This window comes from Podarcis erhardii (assembly GCF_964252035.2).
Source record: "Podarcis erhardii genome assembly, chromosome: 18".
Lineage (NCBI taxonomy): Eukaryota > Metazoa > Chordata > Lepidosauria > Squamata > Lacertidae > Podarcis > Podarcis erhardii.
The window spans coordinates 9,897,759-9,910,920 of record NC_138516.1 but is presented as its reverse complement, the minus strand read 5'-3'; the positions used below and the strand labels follow the sequence as shown (position 1 = coordinate 9,910,920).

The 13,162-nt window shown below is 47.9% G+C and overlaps 1 protein-coding gene and 1 long non-coding RNA gene across 3 annotated transcripts in view; one reads left to right on the top strand and one right to left on the bottom strand.

The window, feature by feature from the left end:
- The window catches only part of LOC309332829 (protein unc-13 homolog A), a 121,362-nt gene that overhangs the window by 51,895 nt on the left and 56,305 nt on the right, over positions 1 to 13,162 (top strand). The window contains exons 1-7 of one of the 2 annotated variants that reach the window (XM_081846046.1): positions 355 to 374; positions 774 to 845; positions 5,905 to 6,124; positions 7,111 to 7,338; positions 9,334 to 9,475; positions 10,455 to 10,624; positions 11,535 to 11,650. In XM_081846046.1, the coding sequence (XP_081702172.1) occupies positions 372 to 374; positions 774 to 845; positions 5,905 to 6,124; positions 7,111 to 7,338; positions 9,334 to 9,475; positions 10,455 to 10,624; positions 11,535 to 11,650 (951 nt within the window). In that variant the 5' untranslated portion in view covers positions 355 to 371. Of the gene's footprint in view, positions 1 to 354; positions 375 to 773; positions 846 to 5,904; positions 6,125 to 7,110; positions 7,339 to 9,333; positions 9,476 to 10,454; positions 10,625 to 11,534; positions 11,651 to 13,162 lie in introns of those variants that run through there. The other variant, XM_081846047.1, reaches the window with a different exon arrangement.
- Positions 1 to 13,162, bottom strand: part of LOC309333096 — a 65,395-nt gene that overhangs the window by 10,769 nt on the left and 41,464 nt on the right. The window lies entirely within an intron of this gene.

Here is a 13,162-nt window from a genome sequence, read left to right as displayed (position 1 = left end):
CTTTCCCCACTGTTTATTTTGTGTCTTTCCTCCTGTGTAAACCCCGACTGCTGAAGTTGGGAAAGCTGATGCCTCTGTCTTACCTGTGAGGGGGGTTTATCGAGGTGGGTAGGGGCTGGGGTTCATGCCCGTTTCCCCAAACCATCGCCTGAAAAATCTGGTACGTGTGAAGATGAGTCCGAATCCCAGGCCATCACAGTGGGTGACAGGGAATTCTGCTGCTTATGAATGCAGAATGAAATTGTCACGGGGACAAGCTTGGTCTTTTATGTATAAATATATATATATATACCTGGTTGTCTGAGTCCTCCTAACAACAACTCATTTCTTCCTTTGTTGCTCAACCGTTGACCAACACGCCTTTGCAGGCTATGGTGAGTGTTTGTCTCCTTATCTATTTCTCTTTCTTGCTCAGGGCTCGCAAATCTGTCTCCCAAATAAGAACAGTGATGGCCAAACTCCCCAGCACCACTTGATTATAAATAGTTTTGATGTTGATGAGTTTATGAATCACTTCTGGAGACAGGGGGGAACTCCAATAGTTCCTTCCCAGCTTGTTACATTGGTGCCAGCAGACATGATTTCACGGCCACGTGGGGAATGTGGTTTCAGCCATGCTGGAGGGCCACACACGCATCCTAATCGCCCCCCCCCCCATCCCATGCCTAGGTGAAGACCCCTTGAATGCAGGAAACCGTCTACCTTAACTTCTGTTGTTGTTTTTCCGCACGGCATTCTTGACATGCTTCTCCTTTTATGCTTCCTTCCAACAGTCCTTGGTCCAGTCCAGGAAAGCTGGTATCACATCAGCACTCGCATCAAGCACTTTAAACAACGAAGAGCTAGTAAGTGTCCCAGTTCCTCCTTTTTTATATACATATATGCTCTTGGGTGGTTCTTTTGTGTTAGGAGAACTTGTCCTGGTGAAGGAATGGGTTTCTGTGCAGTCAGTCTGAAACGGGACCCCAAATCCACATTTTTCCTTCTCCAAGGGAGCATTTCTAAAATGCATTAACTTGAGCTCTTGAGTCAATGTATAAACAGAAAGACGGCTGTATAAACAAGTGCTCAAAGCCCTCTCCTTTATCAGTCCGTGACGGCAATGGATGACCTTGGCTGTTCCAGTGAAGCAGGGATGGCACGTCTGGGTCTTATCTTACATCCTGACCACAAAGACGCACAGACCTTGTCAGGTCTGACAAGAGACCCGGGAACGGCGCCAGGAGTGCTCTTAGAGTTGGTGACCTCCTGCCCCAAGATAAGAGTATAGGAACAGGAACAACCCGTTATGGTCAAGAGTACCAGAACAGGAATATCTGTTTATGGTCATGGATGTCAACTTACGTGCATAAGCTGACGTGGCTGGATTCCTGGGGAAGGGGGGAGAGGGTGCCTGGAGGATATATATACTGCATGAAATTTCTCATTTCTTTGGACTTGCTGGGAACTGATCATGCAAGTCCCTTCTGCTATTCGGAGAGTAGAATAAACTCTTTCTCTGAATCAACCTCAGTGTCATTTGACTTCCTTTCTCCCTCTCAGGAGCAACACAGACCCCACCAATCAGTATAGTCTAATAAAGCTACACTGGGACCCCACAGGGGATGTGGAAGCAATAAGCAGTGCGTCTTCCAGTCCGAGCAAGGCATGAAAGTTCAGGACCATGGACAGCTCCATATCCCTAGTGCTGGGAGTTATAAGGGAGATGTTGCTTCAGCAGTGAAACAGTTCAGACAGGGAGCTTGTATGGGAGAAGGAGACTCTGGCGGACAGCGTCTTGCAGTAAACGAAGAAAGACCATGCAGAGTCAGAAGTTCCAAAATGATATTATTATTTTTTACTAAAAAGCAAAGGCTTGTTACAAAAACTTCAGACGCACAAGGTACAAACAAAAGTGAGAGAGAGAGAGAGAGAGAGAGAGAGCGCAGCTTGCTGAGCACAGGGATTTCTCTCTCCTGTTTCAGCGTGACCTTGAGATAGCCAAAACAATATTTACAGCCAAAGTGAACCTTCTAGAATCTTCCAGCACTTTCCAGTTTCTACCCTCAAAGACTTTAGTCATGTCAGGCTCTACCCCTTTCCTGGCTGTCCTGATGTGGTCAAATATGCTTCCTGTGTGTAGCCTCATTCATTGCTAGCCAGACGCTACAGCATCGGCCCTGAAGGTCTTTCCTGTTGCACCATCAGCTCTGATCTCAGTAGGGAAAGGGGTGTCTGAGAGCCAGCTGGGATCTCAGGTGGCCAACGCAGAGACCTCCAGCCCTGGAGCAGAGATGCCCAGATCCAACAGCTCTTCAGGGTCACCGGCAGTTTGGAGATCTGCTTTCTCCCCCTCTGGGGGGACCTTGATCTCCTCAGTTTGCTTAGGACTGAACTCTAACAGGACACTGCTGGCTGATCTGTTTAGCAGTCTCCTGAAGGCTTGGCAAGCCAAGTCAGCACTCTGGACAGCTCCCAGTGAATTTTGCTGGCTGAGCTACAACAGATGTTGTCTAAGCAAAGGACTTGAGTCCCCTGAAGGCTTAAAAGGGGCTAGCAAAGATTTCTCTAGCATTGCCTCCGTCATACCTTGCCTGATCAGGTAACTTGTGATGGGGTACACTATATATATATATATATATATATATATATATATATATATATATATATATTTGCTTTCGTAGATTTTCACGGGTACAGGAATGCAGGTTTTGGTGTCCTCGGGTGTCTTCCCGTGTAAAAGTTGGGGTGTCTAGGCGACGTTTCGACGAGGTCTCACTCGTCATCTTCAGGCTGGTGCTTTCGGCTTCTTGTTACTGGAACAGAGCAGGATCTCAGTGTTTGAGTTCCTATAAATACTGTAGAGGGGGTGTGGTGTATAGCCTCCAATGTTCTGGGCAGAGAGGAAGTTCCCAGGCTAGTGTGCCTTTTCTTCTTTTGTTCCTTAATTACTTGAGAGATATCTTGAGTGATTTCTTGAGTGATATCCTGAGTACCACTTAGGTGGGTCATTAGGTGTGGATTAGTTGTTAAAGTCTTTGTGTCTTGACCTCTTGAACTTTGTGAAGAGTTTTCCTGAGAAGATGGCTGTACTGTACTTAGTTGTGCTCTGGCTTGGCTTCGTGTATAGGGGCGAGCTGCGAAGCCAAGCCAGAGCACAACTAAGTACAGTACAGCCATCTTCTCAGGAAAACTCTTCACAAAGTTCAAGAGGTCAAGACACAAAGACTTTAACAACTAATCCACACCTAATGACCCACCTAAGTGGTACTCAGGATATCACTCAAGAAATCACTCAAGATATCTCTCAAGTAATTAAGGAACAAAAGAAGAAAAGGCACACTAGCCTGGGAACTTCCTCTCTGCCCAGAACATTGGAGGCTATACACCACACCCCCTCTACAGTATTTATAGGAACTCAAACACTGAGATCCTGCTCTGTTCCAGTAACAAGAAGCCGAAAGCACCAGCCTGAAGATGACGAGTGAGACCTCGTCGAAACGTCGCCTAGACACCCCAACTTTTACACGGGAAGACACCCGAGGACACCAAAACCTGCATATATATATATATATATAATATTTATTGAACATTTTCAAATATAACAGAAAAAAGAAAAGAAATAAAACATCCATTTTAACCTTATTTTCATTAGCATCTTGCCAGGACTTCCCCACCCCACCCCCTCTTGTATTCCAATTCCTTCAAATAGATTCAGCAAGTTCTTACCCCAAATTTTAAACTTATTATAGTTAACCCAATGTTAAGAATGTTTTTCCATCCCCTAAAATCGACCCCGCTCCCTTCCACGAGTTCCCCTCTTTAATATGCAGAACAGATTAAAATAAAAGAAAATAGAACAAAGAATAAAGTATAATTTAACACCCTTTGGATTCCAAATTTCCCTCCCCCCTTTCCCGGTTGCGTTCCCCAATGTCCATCAATGCCTGTTGTCATCCTGGAGATCCCACATCTAGGCCGAAATCCTTCACCAGTCCACTTTGCCGTCTTTTTAATAGTCTTTGCCGTCTTTTTGATCATCTTTAGTTTCAAGCGTCCAATCTTGGAAAAGCTCTATCTCAAAAAGGTCCATTTTTCCCATCCAGATCTCTGTATTTAAGAGTAAAAACTCCAATTTTGTTTCTTTAGACCTTTCAAATCTGGATGTCCCAAATGTTCCCACTTCCAGCTTTGTCCAATTCTTGTTGTTCATGTTGTTCTTATTATTCTCTCTCCTCACTTTCCTCTAGTTTCTTTTCCTGCTCTCCTGCAAAAATGTTCCAATTCCAAAAGCTTCTAAATCCCCTACAGAGGCTTTGTTATTCAGGAACAAAACTTTACGTCAAGTCCCTTCCATTCTTCAATAGATAAATCTATTGTCTCCTTTAGTGTAGAGACCTCTGTAGACAAAATAGTGTTCCATTTCTGCAGTTTCCCAGGAGATAAAAAGTCCAATTCAAATTCCATGCCAGCAATACTTGTAGTGTCCCACAGCCCCTCTAGAGGGATTATAGTAACTCAGTTTCCTTCCAGATCGCACCCAACAGTCAAAGTAACTTGTTATTCCTTGTTTTAAACAATTTATATCTAATTTGTAACAAATGTAACCGGCAAAGTCCTCATAACAAAGTTCTCTTTTTATTCTTCAGCTTTGACAGCTCCTTTGACAGCTGTCAAAGCCTCTGTTTCTCCTCTCCCAGCGCTCTCGCGGATCGCTCCCGGTTCCCGGGGGGGGGGGGTTGCATTTTAGCTCACGTTCTACTTTTCTCCTCCAGCCCAGTCTTATAATCTTCCATCGTGAAATTAGTGACTTTATCAAAATAAGGTAGCACTCGATCTTAGTTGTTAAATCCTTTGCTTTAGATCCTCTACGACAGGGGGGAGGCGGACTTCCTTTTTGCACCTCCCCCGCTCGCTCGGAATTTAATTTTTTTTTTCCTTTTTAAGTCCAGTTTCCAATTACTCACGGGTTATTCTTTTTAATCCGAATTTTCAATGGAAGAAGTCAGCGCTCTCCGCCAAATGGCATGCGGCTTTGCTCGGCAGGGGAAGCGGAGGACTCATAGCACCACACACCCCCCGGCACCCGCTCCGTAGCCTTTAAAAAGGCTCCTTCGCGGGTCGGGGGGGCGCAAATGGTGCCCGCCGAGTCACCATGCCCATGGGTTTCAGCGCCCATGGTTTTTGAGGGTCCCCGCGACGCCGACGCGGTAGAACCCAGCCCCGGCTGAGCAGGCTCCCTCCGGAGCTCGGAGGGAGTCCGCCATTCGGCGATGGCGCCAACCCGGAAGTCCTCTATCTATCTATCTATCTATCTATCTATCTATCTATCTATCTATATTATAGAGAGAGAGAGAGAGAGATTTTCAGGTTTATACATTTCAATAATTTTACAGTCATTTTAACATTCCGAAACTTGACTTCCTTCCCCCTCTTTCTGCAGTTCCTTAGATTTATTTTCAATATTTTCTGCATATTCCAAACTAACTTAATTTATTCATTTATTCGTCTGCTTTAAATGTATACTCTTATGAAACTGAAGGTTATTACAACGAACCTGCCGATGTTCTTATCTGTTTACAGTTTGTTTGTAAATACAGTTGTACCTTGGTTCTCAAACAGAATGCGTTCCTGGAGTCCGTTCAACTCCCGGAACAGTTTGAAAACCAAGGCGCGGCTTCCAATTGGCTGCAGGAGCAGCCAATTGGAAGCTACGCCAGACGTTTGGCTTCCAAAAATCATTCAAAAACTGGAACACTCATTTCCGAGTTTCAATCGTCCGGGATCCAATTTGTTCGGGAGCCAAGGAGTTTGAGATCCGAGGTATGACTGTATTCACTAAACCATTTCCGTTGTTTTATAAAGAGTCGAGAGAGTGTCATAGAGCCAGATCCCGATCGTGTGTTTTTCGTTGTCTCCCTCCAGAAAAACCATGTTTACAAGAAGACCCTCCAAGCCTTAATCTACCCCATCTCTTGCACAACCCCCCACAACTTCGAGGTGTGGACCGCCACAACACCCACCTACTGTTACGAGTGCGAGGGTCTGCTCTGGGGCATTGCGCGCCAAGGCATGCGGTGTACAGAATGCGGAGTCAAGTGCCACGAGAAGTGTCAAGACCTGCTCAACGCCGACTGCTTGCAAAGTGAGGAGGGGGTGCCTTGTTCGCTTGGGTTTGTCTTGGGGTCGGAGGCTGTAGATTTCTATCTGAACTGAGAGCAACAAAATACACAACCTGCGTTTCCAAAATCTGCAGCTTCTCACCACAGTTAGCAAAGGCAATCTGCCAATAAAAATAATACAATGTCTTGTTTTTTTATTACCATCATTGTATTATTATTATTATTATTATTATTATTATTATTATTATTATTATTAAAAGATCATAACAACAGTCTCCTAGATCAGTGTTTCCCAACCTTGGGTCTCCAGCTGTTTTGGGACTACAACTCCCATCATTCCTAGCTAGCAAGACTAGTGGTCAGGGATGATGGGAACTGTAGTCTGAAAACAGCTGGAGACCCAAGGTTGGGAAACGCTGTCCTAGATTAGGCCAATGGTGTATCTAGATGGGTGTCGATCAGAAGGTCGGCGGTTCAAATCCTCGCGACGGGGTGAGCTCCCGTTGCTCAGTCCCAGCTCCTGCCAACCAAGCAGTTCGAAAGCACGCCGGCACAAGTAGATAAATAAAGGTAAAGGGACCCCTGACCATTAGGTCCAGTCGTGACCGACTCTGGGGTTGCGGCGCTCATCTCGCTTTACTGGCGGAGGGAGCCGGCGTACAGCTTCCGGGTCATGTGGCCAGCAGGACTAAGCCGCTTCTGGTGAACCAGAGCAGCTCACAGAAACGCCGTTTACCTTCCCGCTGGAGTGGTGCCTATTTATCTACTTGCACTTTGACGTGCTTTTGAACTGCTAGGTTGGCAGGAGCAGGGACCGAGCAACGGGAGCTCACCCCATCATTGCGGGGTTTTGAACCACTGAACTTCTGAACGGCAAGCCCTAGACTCTGTGGTTTAACCTGCTTCTACGAAATGTAGAACAGGTTCCCTAATGCGTGGAATAATCAGAATGCATTGCAGTGACGGCGGTGGTAACCCACCCACGGCAAATCTCTCTCTCTCTGTCCAGGGGCGGCTGAGAAAAGTTCCAAGCATGGGGCTGAGGATCGCACGCAGAATATTATCATGGTGCTGAAAGATCGTATGAAGATCCGGGAGCGCAATAAGCCCGAGATCTTTGAGCTGATCCAGGAGATCTTTGCCGTCTCCAAGACCACTCACACCCAGCAGATGAAAGCTGTGAAGCAGAGCGTTCTGGATGGGACCTCAAAGTGGTCAGCCAAGATTAGCATCACAGGTACGTCAAGCCAGTGGCCGTTTATACAGACAGGCATGTAGATATGCGCAAACACAGAGAGCCAGATGAGCATAGAGACATCTTCTTCTTTGGTGATCCCTTGTAGCCCAGTAATATAATAATAATAATAAATTTTTAATTATACTCCGCCCTTCCTGGTGCAAAAACCGGGCTCAGGGCAGCTAACAACAAATTTTAAACACTTCAAAACACTTACCGTATTTTTCGCTCCATAAGATGCACCAGACCACAAGACGCACCTAGTTTTTGGAGGAGGAAAACAAGAAAAAAAATATTCTGAATCTCAGAAGCCAGAACACCAAGAGGGATCGCTGCGCAGTGAAAGCAGCAATCCCTCTTGCTGTTCGGGCTTCTGGGATAGCTGCGCAGCCTGCATTCGCTCCATAAGACGCACACACATTCCCCCTTACTTTTTAGGAGGGGAAAAGTGAGTCTTATAGAGCAAAAAATACGGTAATTATAAAAGCAGCATAAAATACAGTATGAAAACATAAATAACAATAAAATTCAAAAACCAATTAGATAATCCCCAGGGCTAGCTGGCTGAATTGGTCCTACTTGGGCCAGCGAGGAGGCCAGGGGAGAATTAGCTGTGGGGTCTCAGAGCAGGTGATCTTCATAAAAGTGGAGGGAAGAGAAGGGGAATAAAAGATCAGGCTGAATTCAAATTAAAGGCCAGGCGGAATAGCTCTGTCTTACAGGCCCTGCGGAAGGAGGTTAAATCCTGCAGGGCCCTGGTCTCATGGGGCAGAGCATTCCACCAGATCGGAGCCATCACTGAGAAGGCCCTGGCCCTGGTGGAGGATAGTCTGACTTCCTTAGGACCCAGGACCTCTAAACTATGGGTTATTCATGGACCTTAAGGTCCTTTGCAGGACAGACCAGGACAGGCGGTTCTGTAGATACAAGTAAGATTGTCTTCCATGAACATGGTCTTAACAGTGAGTCCGTAAGCGATTGTGGAGGCCAATTCTGGATCCACACGTCCTTCCGCAGTGGGGACAAGAAAGTGGGGCCCTAAGCTATAGCTTGTTTAGCTTATACGTAAATCCAGCAATGTCCTTCCCAGTCTCATCACCTACAAATAGGGATGCAAGCTGTGGGCAGACTCTTTTTGTCTCTGCCCTCTAACTGAGGTCCTTGGCCTGCCCCTCACTAGCTGCGCAGCCTGGGATTCATTTTGGACTCACAGCTGTCCATGGAGGCGCAGGTTAATTCTTTGTCCAGGGCAGCTCCATCTGGTACGCAGGATGAGACCCTCCCTGCCCATGGACTGTCTGGCCAGAGTGGTGCATGCTCTGGTTATCTCCCGCTTGGACTACTGCCATGCGCTCTACGTGGGGCTACCTCAGAAGGTGACCCGGAAACTACAACTAATCCAGAACGCGGCAGCCAGACTGGTGACTCGGAGTGGAGACCACATAACACTGGTCCTGAGAGATCTGCATTGGCTCCCAGTACATTTCCGAGCACAATTCAAAGTGTTCACCCTAAACGGCTTCGGTCCTGTATACCTGAAGGAGCGTCTCCACCTCCATCGTCCAGCCTGGACACTGAGGTCCAGTGCCGAGGGCCTTCTGGAGGTTCCCTCATTGCGAGAAGTGAGGGTACAGGGAACCAGGCAGAGGGCCTTCTCGGTCGTGGCACCCACCCTGTGGAACACCCTCCCTTCAGATGTGAAGGAAATAAGCAGCTATCCTATCTTTAAAAGACATCTGAAGGCAGCCCTGTTCAGGGATGTTTTTAATATTTAATGCTGTACTGTTTTTAGCACTTGATTGCGAGCCGCCCAGAGTGGCTGCGGAAACTCAGCCAGATGGGTGGGGTATAAATAATAAATTATTATTCTTATTTCCACCCTCATTTTTCTCTCTTTGTGTTTTGTGGCTGTTTTTTGGGGGGTCGCCCCCGGCCGTGGGTGCGCATGAAACCCATCGAAACGGTACTCGGCTGTGCATGGGATCGCTCGACCAGTGGTTTGCGCGCAAGGGCTTCAGGCGAAGGACAAGACCGGGTCCAGCGACCCGTATGTCACCGTCCAAGTCGGGAAGACGAAAAAGAGGACCAAAACCATCTACGGCAACCTGAACCCGATCTGGGAGGAGAACTTCCACTTGTGAGTTGATATCTCGGGGTCTTCGTCTCTAGCATGTATCAAATCTGGGGTTCCCAAACTGTGGTCCGTAGACTGCCGGCGGGTCCATGGGCTTCATTCAAGGAGCCCAAGCTTACAATTTAAATTGGTTGGGCTTCTATGGCATGCAAGATGTAATGCAATATAAGAAATAAAAGAAGCAACAGAAAATTCAGTGAAGATCCGGACAACATCTAGGTGGTCCACTGAGACTGTCAGCAATTTTCAAGAGCTCTAGCGGTCAGGGGAAGTTTGAGGACCGCTCAGTTAGATGCAGCAAGAGATGAACCTGTCACCCGGTGTGGCAAAGTGGTTAGAGTATCAGCCTAGGACCTGGAGACCAGGGTTCAAATCTTCACTTGGCCACAAAGCTCACTGGGCAGTCTTGGGGCAGGCACTGTCCTTTAGCCTGACCTACCTCACAGGGTTAGGGATGCGGGTGGTGCTGTGGGTTAAACCACAGAGACTAGGACTTGTCGATCAGAAGGTCGGCGGTTCGAATCCCCGCGACGGGGTGAGCTTCCGTTGCTCAGACCCTGCCCCTGCCAACCTAGCCGTTCGAAAGCACGTCAAAGTGCAAGTAGATCAATAGGTACCGCTCTGGCGGGAAGGTAAACGGCGTTTCTGTGCGCTGCTCTGGTTTGCCAGAAGTGGCTTAGTCCTGCTGGCCACATGACCCGGAAGCTGGACGCCGGCTCCCTCACCCAGTAAAGCGAGATGAGCGCCGCAACCCCAGAGTCGGCCATGACTGGACCTAATGGTCAGGGGTCCCTTTACCTTTACCTCACAGGGTTCTTGTGGGGGGTAAAGCCATGGAGGTGTGGGGAAGAACCACACACCCCGTCATGATCTCCTCAGAGAATAGGTTTTGCGGGGGGAACTCTGGGAACTGTAGCCCTGCGAGCTGAGGATCTCGAACAGCTCTCATTTGTGACATTGCTTTCTTCTCCCGCAACAACAGTGAATGCCATAACTCCTCCGATCGAATCAAGGTGCGTGTCTGGGACGAAGATGACGACATCAAGTCTAGGGTGAAGCAGCGCTTTAAGAGGGAATCCGACGACTTTCTGGGCCAGACCATCATCGAGGTGCGGACGTTGAGTGGGGAGATGGACGTCTGGTACAATTTGGGTAAGCGACTGTGAAGGCGGCAGGGGCAGTCCTCTGAACTGTTGAGTCCCAACACCCTGGGGGTTGTCCAACCATCTGAGTGGGCCTGAGGCAGTTGCAGAGTCCAAGCTGGGCACAAGTTAAGCTCTAGAGCAGCGATGGGAAAACCTGTGGTCCTGCAGAGGTTGTTGAAATATCTTCCTCTTCCTCTCCCTCTCCCTCTCCCTCTCCCTCTCCCTCTCCCTCTCCCTCTCCCTCTCCCTCTCCCTCTTCTTCCTCTTCTTCCTCTTCTTCCTCTTCTTCCACTTCTTCTTCCTCCTCCTCTTTTTCTTCTTCTTCTTCTTCTTCCTCCTCTTCCTCTTCTTCTCCTTCTTCTTCCTCTTCCTCTTCTTCTTCTTCCTCTTCGTCTTTTTCTTCTCCTTCTTCCTCTTCTCCTTCTTCCTCTTCATCTTCTTCCTTCTTTCTTTTCTTTCTTCTTTCTTCTTTGGCGATCACTCATACCCGAGTAAGATTGTCTTCCATAAACACGGTTTTAACAATGAGTCTGTAATCCAGGTAATAACCCAGGTAATACAGTTGGGGGGGAGACAGACCAATAGAGGTGGCTTTTTAAGCCATGGTTTTCTGCCATTTGCTGACAAATTCCTCATTGGTCAGGCGTTGGTACAAACCCTGGCCTAGATCAAACACCGAAATCCTGAGCCAATGTTTTAGGGCAGCCCACCATGCTTTAGTTGAAATAGGGCATTCACCAGCTTCTAACAGAAGTATGGGGTTGGGGACACAGTTGAGTACCTGCAGCAGAGATCGTAGAAATTTTGCCTGAAAGCCATCATTATCAGGCAACTTGTTCTCTGCACACCTGCGCAATATAACTGACCTTTCTCCAAACACGATGCCTGCTACCAAATTCTCCCCTGGACTGTTTCAGATAAGCGGACGGACAAATCGGCCGTCTCTGGGGCTATCCGCCTGCACATCAGCGTGGAGATCAAAGGCGAGGAGAAAGTGGCGCCGTATCATGTGCAATACACCTGCCTACATGAGGTAAGTATGATGCCCTTGCTGTTCTGGAATCCCAAAAACATCAGCCAGCCTTGCATTTGCCATTTCTGCTGCGTTTAATCAAGCTGCGTCACTGCTGCTTCAAACCTCATTCCAAAAGCACTTTTAAAGGTACTTTCGGTTTTCAAGCCTCCCAAGCCTGTGAGCTTGTGCCTTTGAGCCTTTGCGCCGCGTGTGAGCCTTTGCCGCAGCAAATGGCTTTAAAAGTTCAAAGTCCAGCCATAAAGCCATTAACTAGAAGCTGGCAGGCTGCCCGGAGCATGAGCACATACCTCTCATCAATCAACTTGACGCGCAGAACAGATAACACTGATCCGTTTCTCTGTTCCTCTGCCGGCACTCCGACTCGACTTCTGGAGTCCATCCTTCAGTTTGATTGCGTTTTTCTGGGCCCTGAACCAAAAATGTTATATTTGCAGGCTCCTCTACACAGCGGAAGGATGAGCAGTACGTGCCACATACTTTACTTTACTTTATTTACACTTCAGTGCTGAGAGAATACAAACATGCATCTTGCCTCTGCGAGAGCAGAGAAGCAACTCCCCTCTCGGAAACAAAGAACACCGAGAGAACAGTGAAAAACAGGAAACCAGTGTACGTCACATCCAGTCTCCCATTCCCGTGGGAAACCCAACAGTACTCTGACTGTGGAATGCAAAACATTGTCCCGTGACAAGCACTTCGCTGCACAGTGAAGGAAGCAGAAACCAACAAGTTCCACACCCATGCTGCTAGGAACCAGGGCTTTGCACAGTCCCTCTCTGATCTGCCGGGGGGGGGGGTGTTGTCCTTCCCTGGGCCCAAAGAGCAGAAAAACCTCCCCCTCCCTGCAAGTGGGTCCTGAATTAGTTCAGAAGAAAGGGCTGGTGTTTCTCTTTGGCCGTTGGAAACAGTGTCCAGCCGGAAAATCGCTGAAACGTCTGGGAAAATCTGGACGTATGACAACCCATTAAACTGGGTAATATTGCAAGCTTCAGCTGCCATCGCTATACAGTGGTACCTTGGCTTACATACGCTTCAGGTTACAGACGCTTCAGGTTACAGACTCCGCTAACCCAGAAATAGTACCTCGGGTTAAGAACTTTGCTTCAGGATGAGAACAGAAATCGTGCTCCGGTGGTGTGGCAGCAGCGGGAGACCCCATTAGCTAAAGTGGTGCTTCAGGTTAAGAACAGACCTCCGGAACGAATTAAGTACTTAACCCGAGGTACCACTGTATACTGTTTCTGGTCGTCGTCTTCTTTGGCGATCCCTCATAGCCGAGTAAGATTGTCTTCCATAAACATGGTTTTAGCAGTGAGTCCGTAAGTGACTGTGGAGGCCACTTCTGGACCCACACGTCCTTCCACAGTGGGGACATAGGTTTCCACGCAGGAGTTGATCCCGGCGAGGGTTTGCCAAGCCTGCCTTCCTCTTGGCACGTTTCTCCCTTGCGTCCTGAGTTCGAGTGTCTTCAAAGCCCACGACACCTTTGGCAAAGGCTGTTCTCCAACT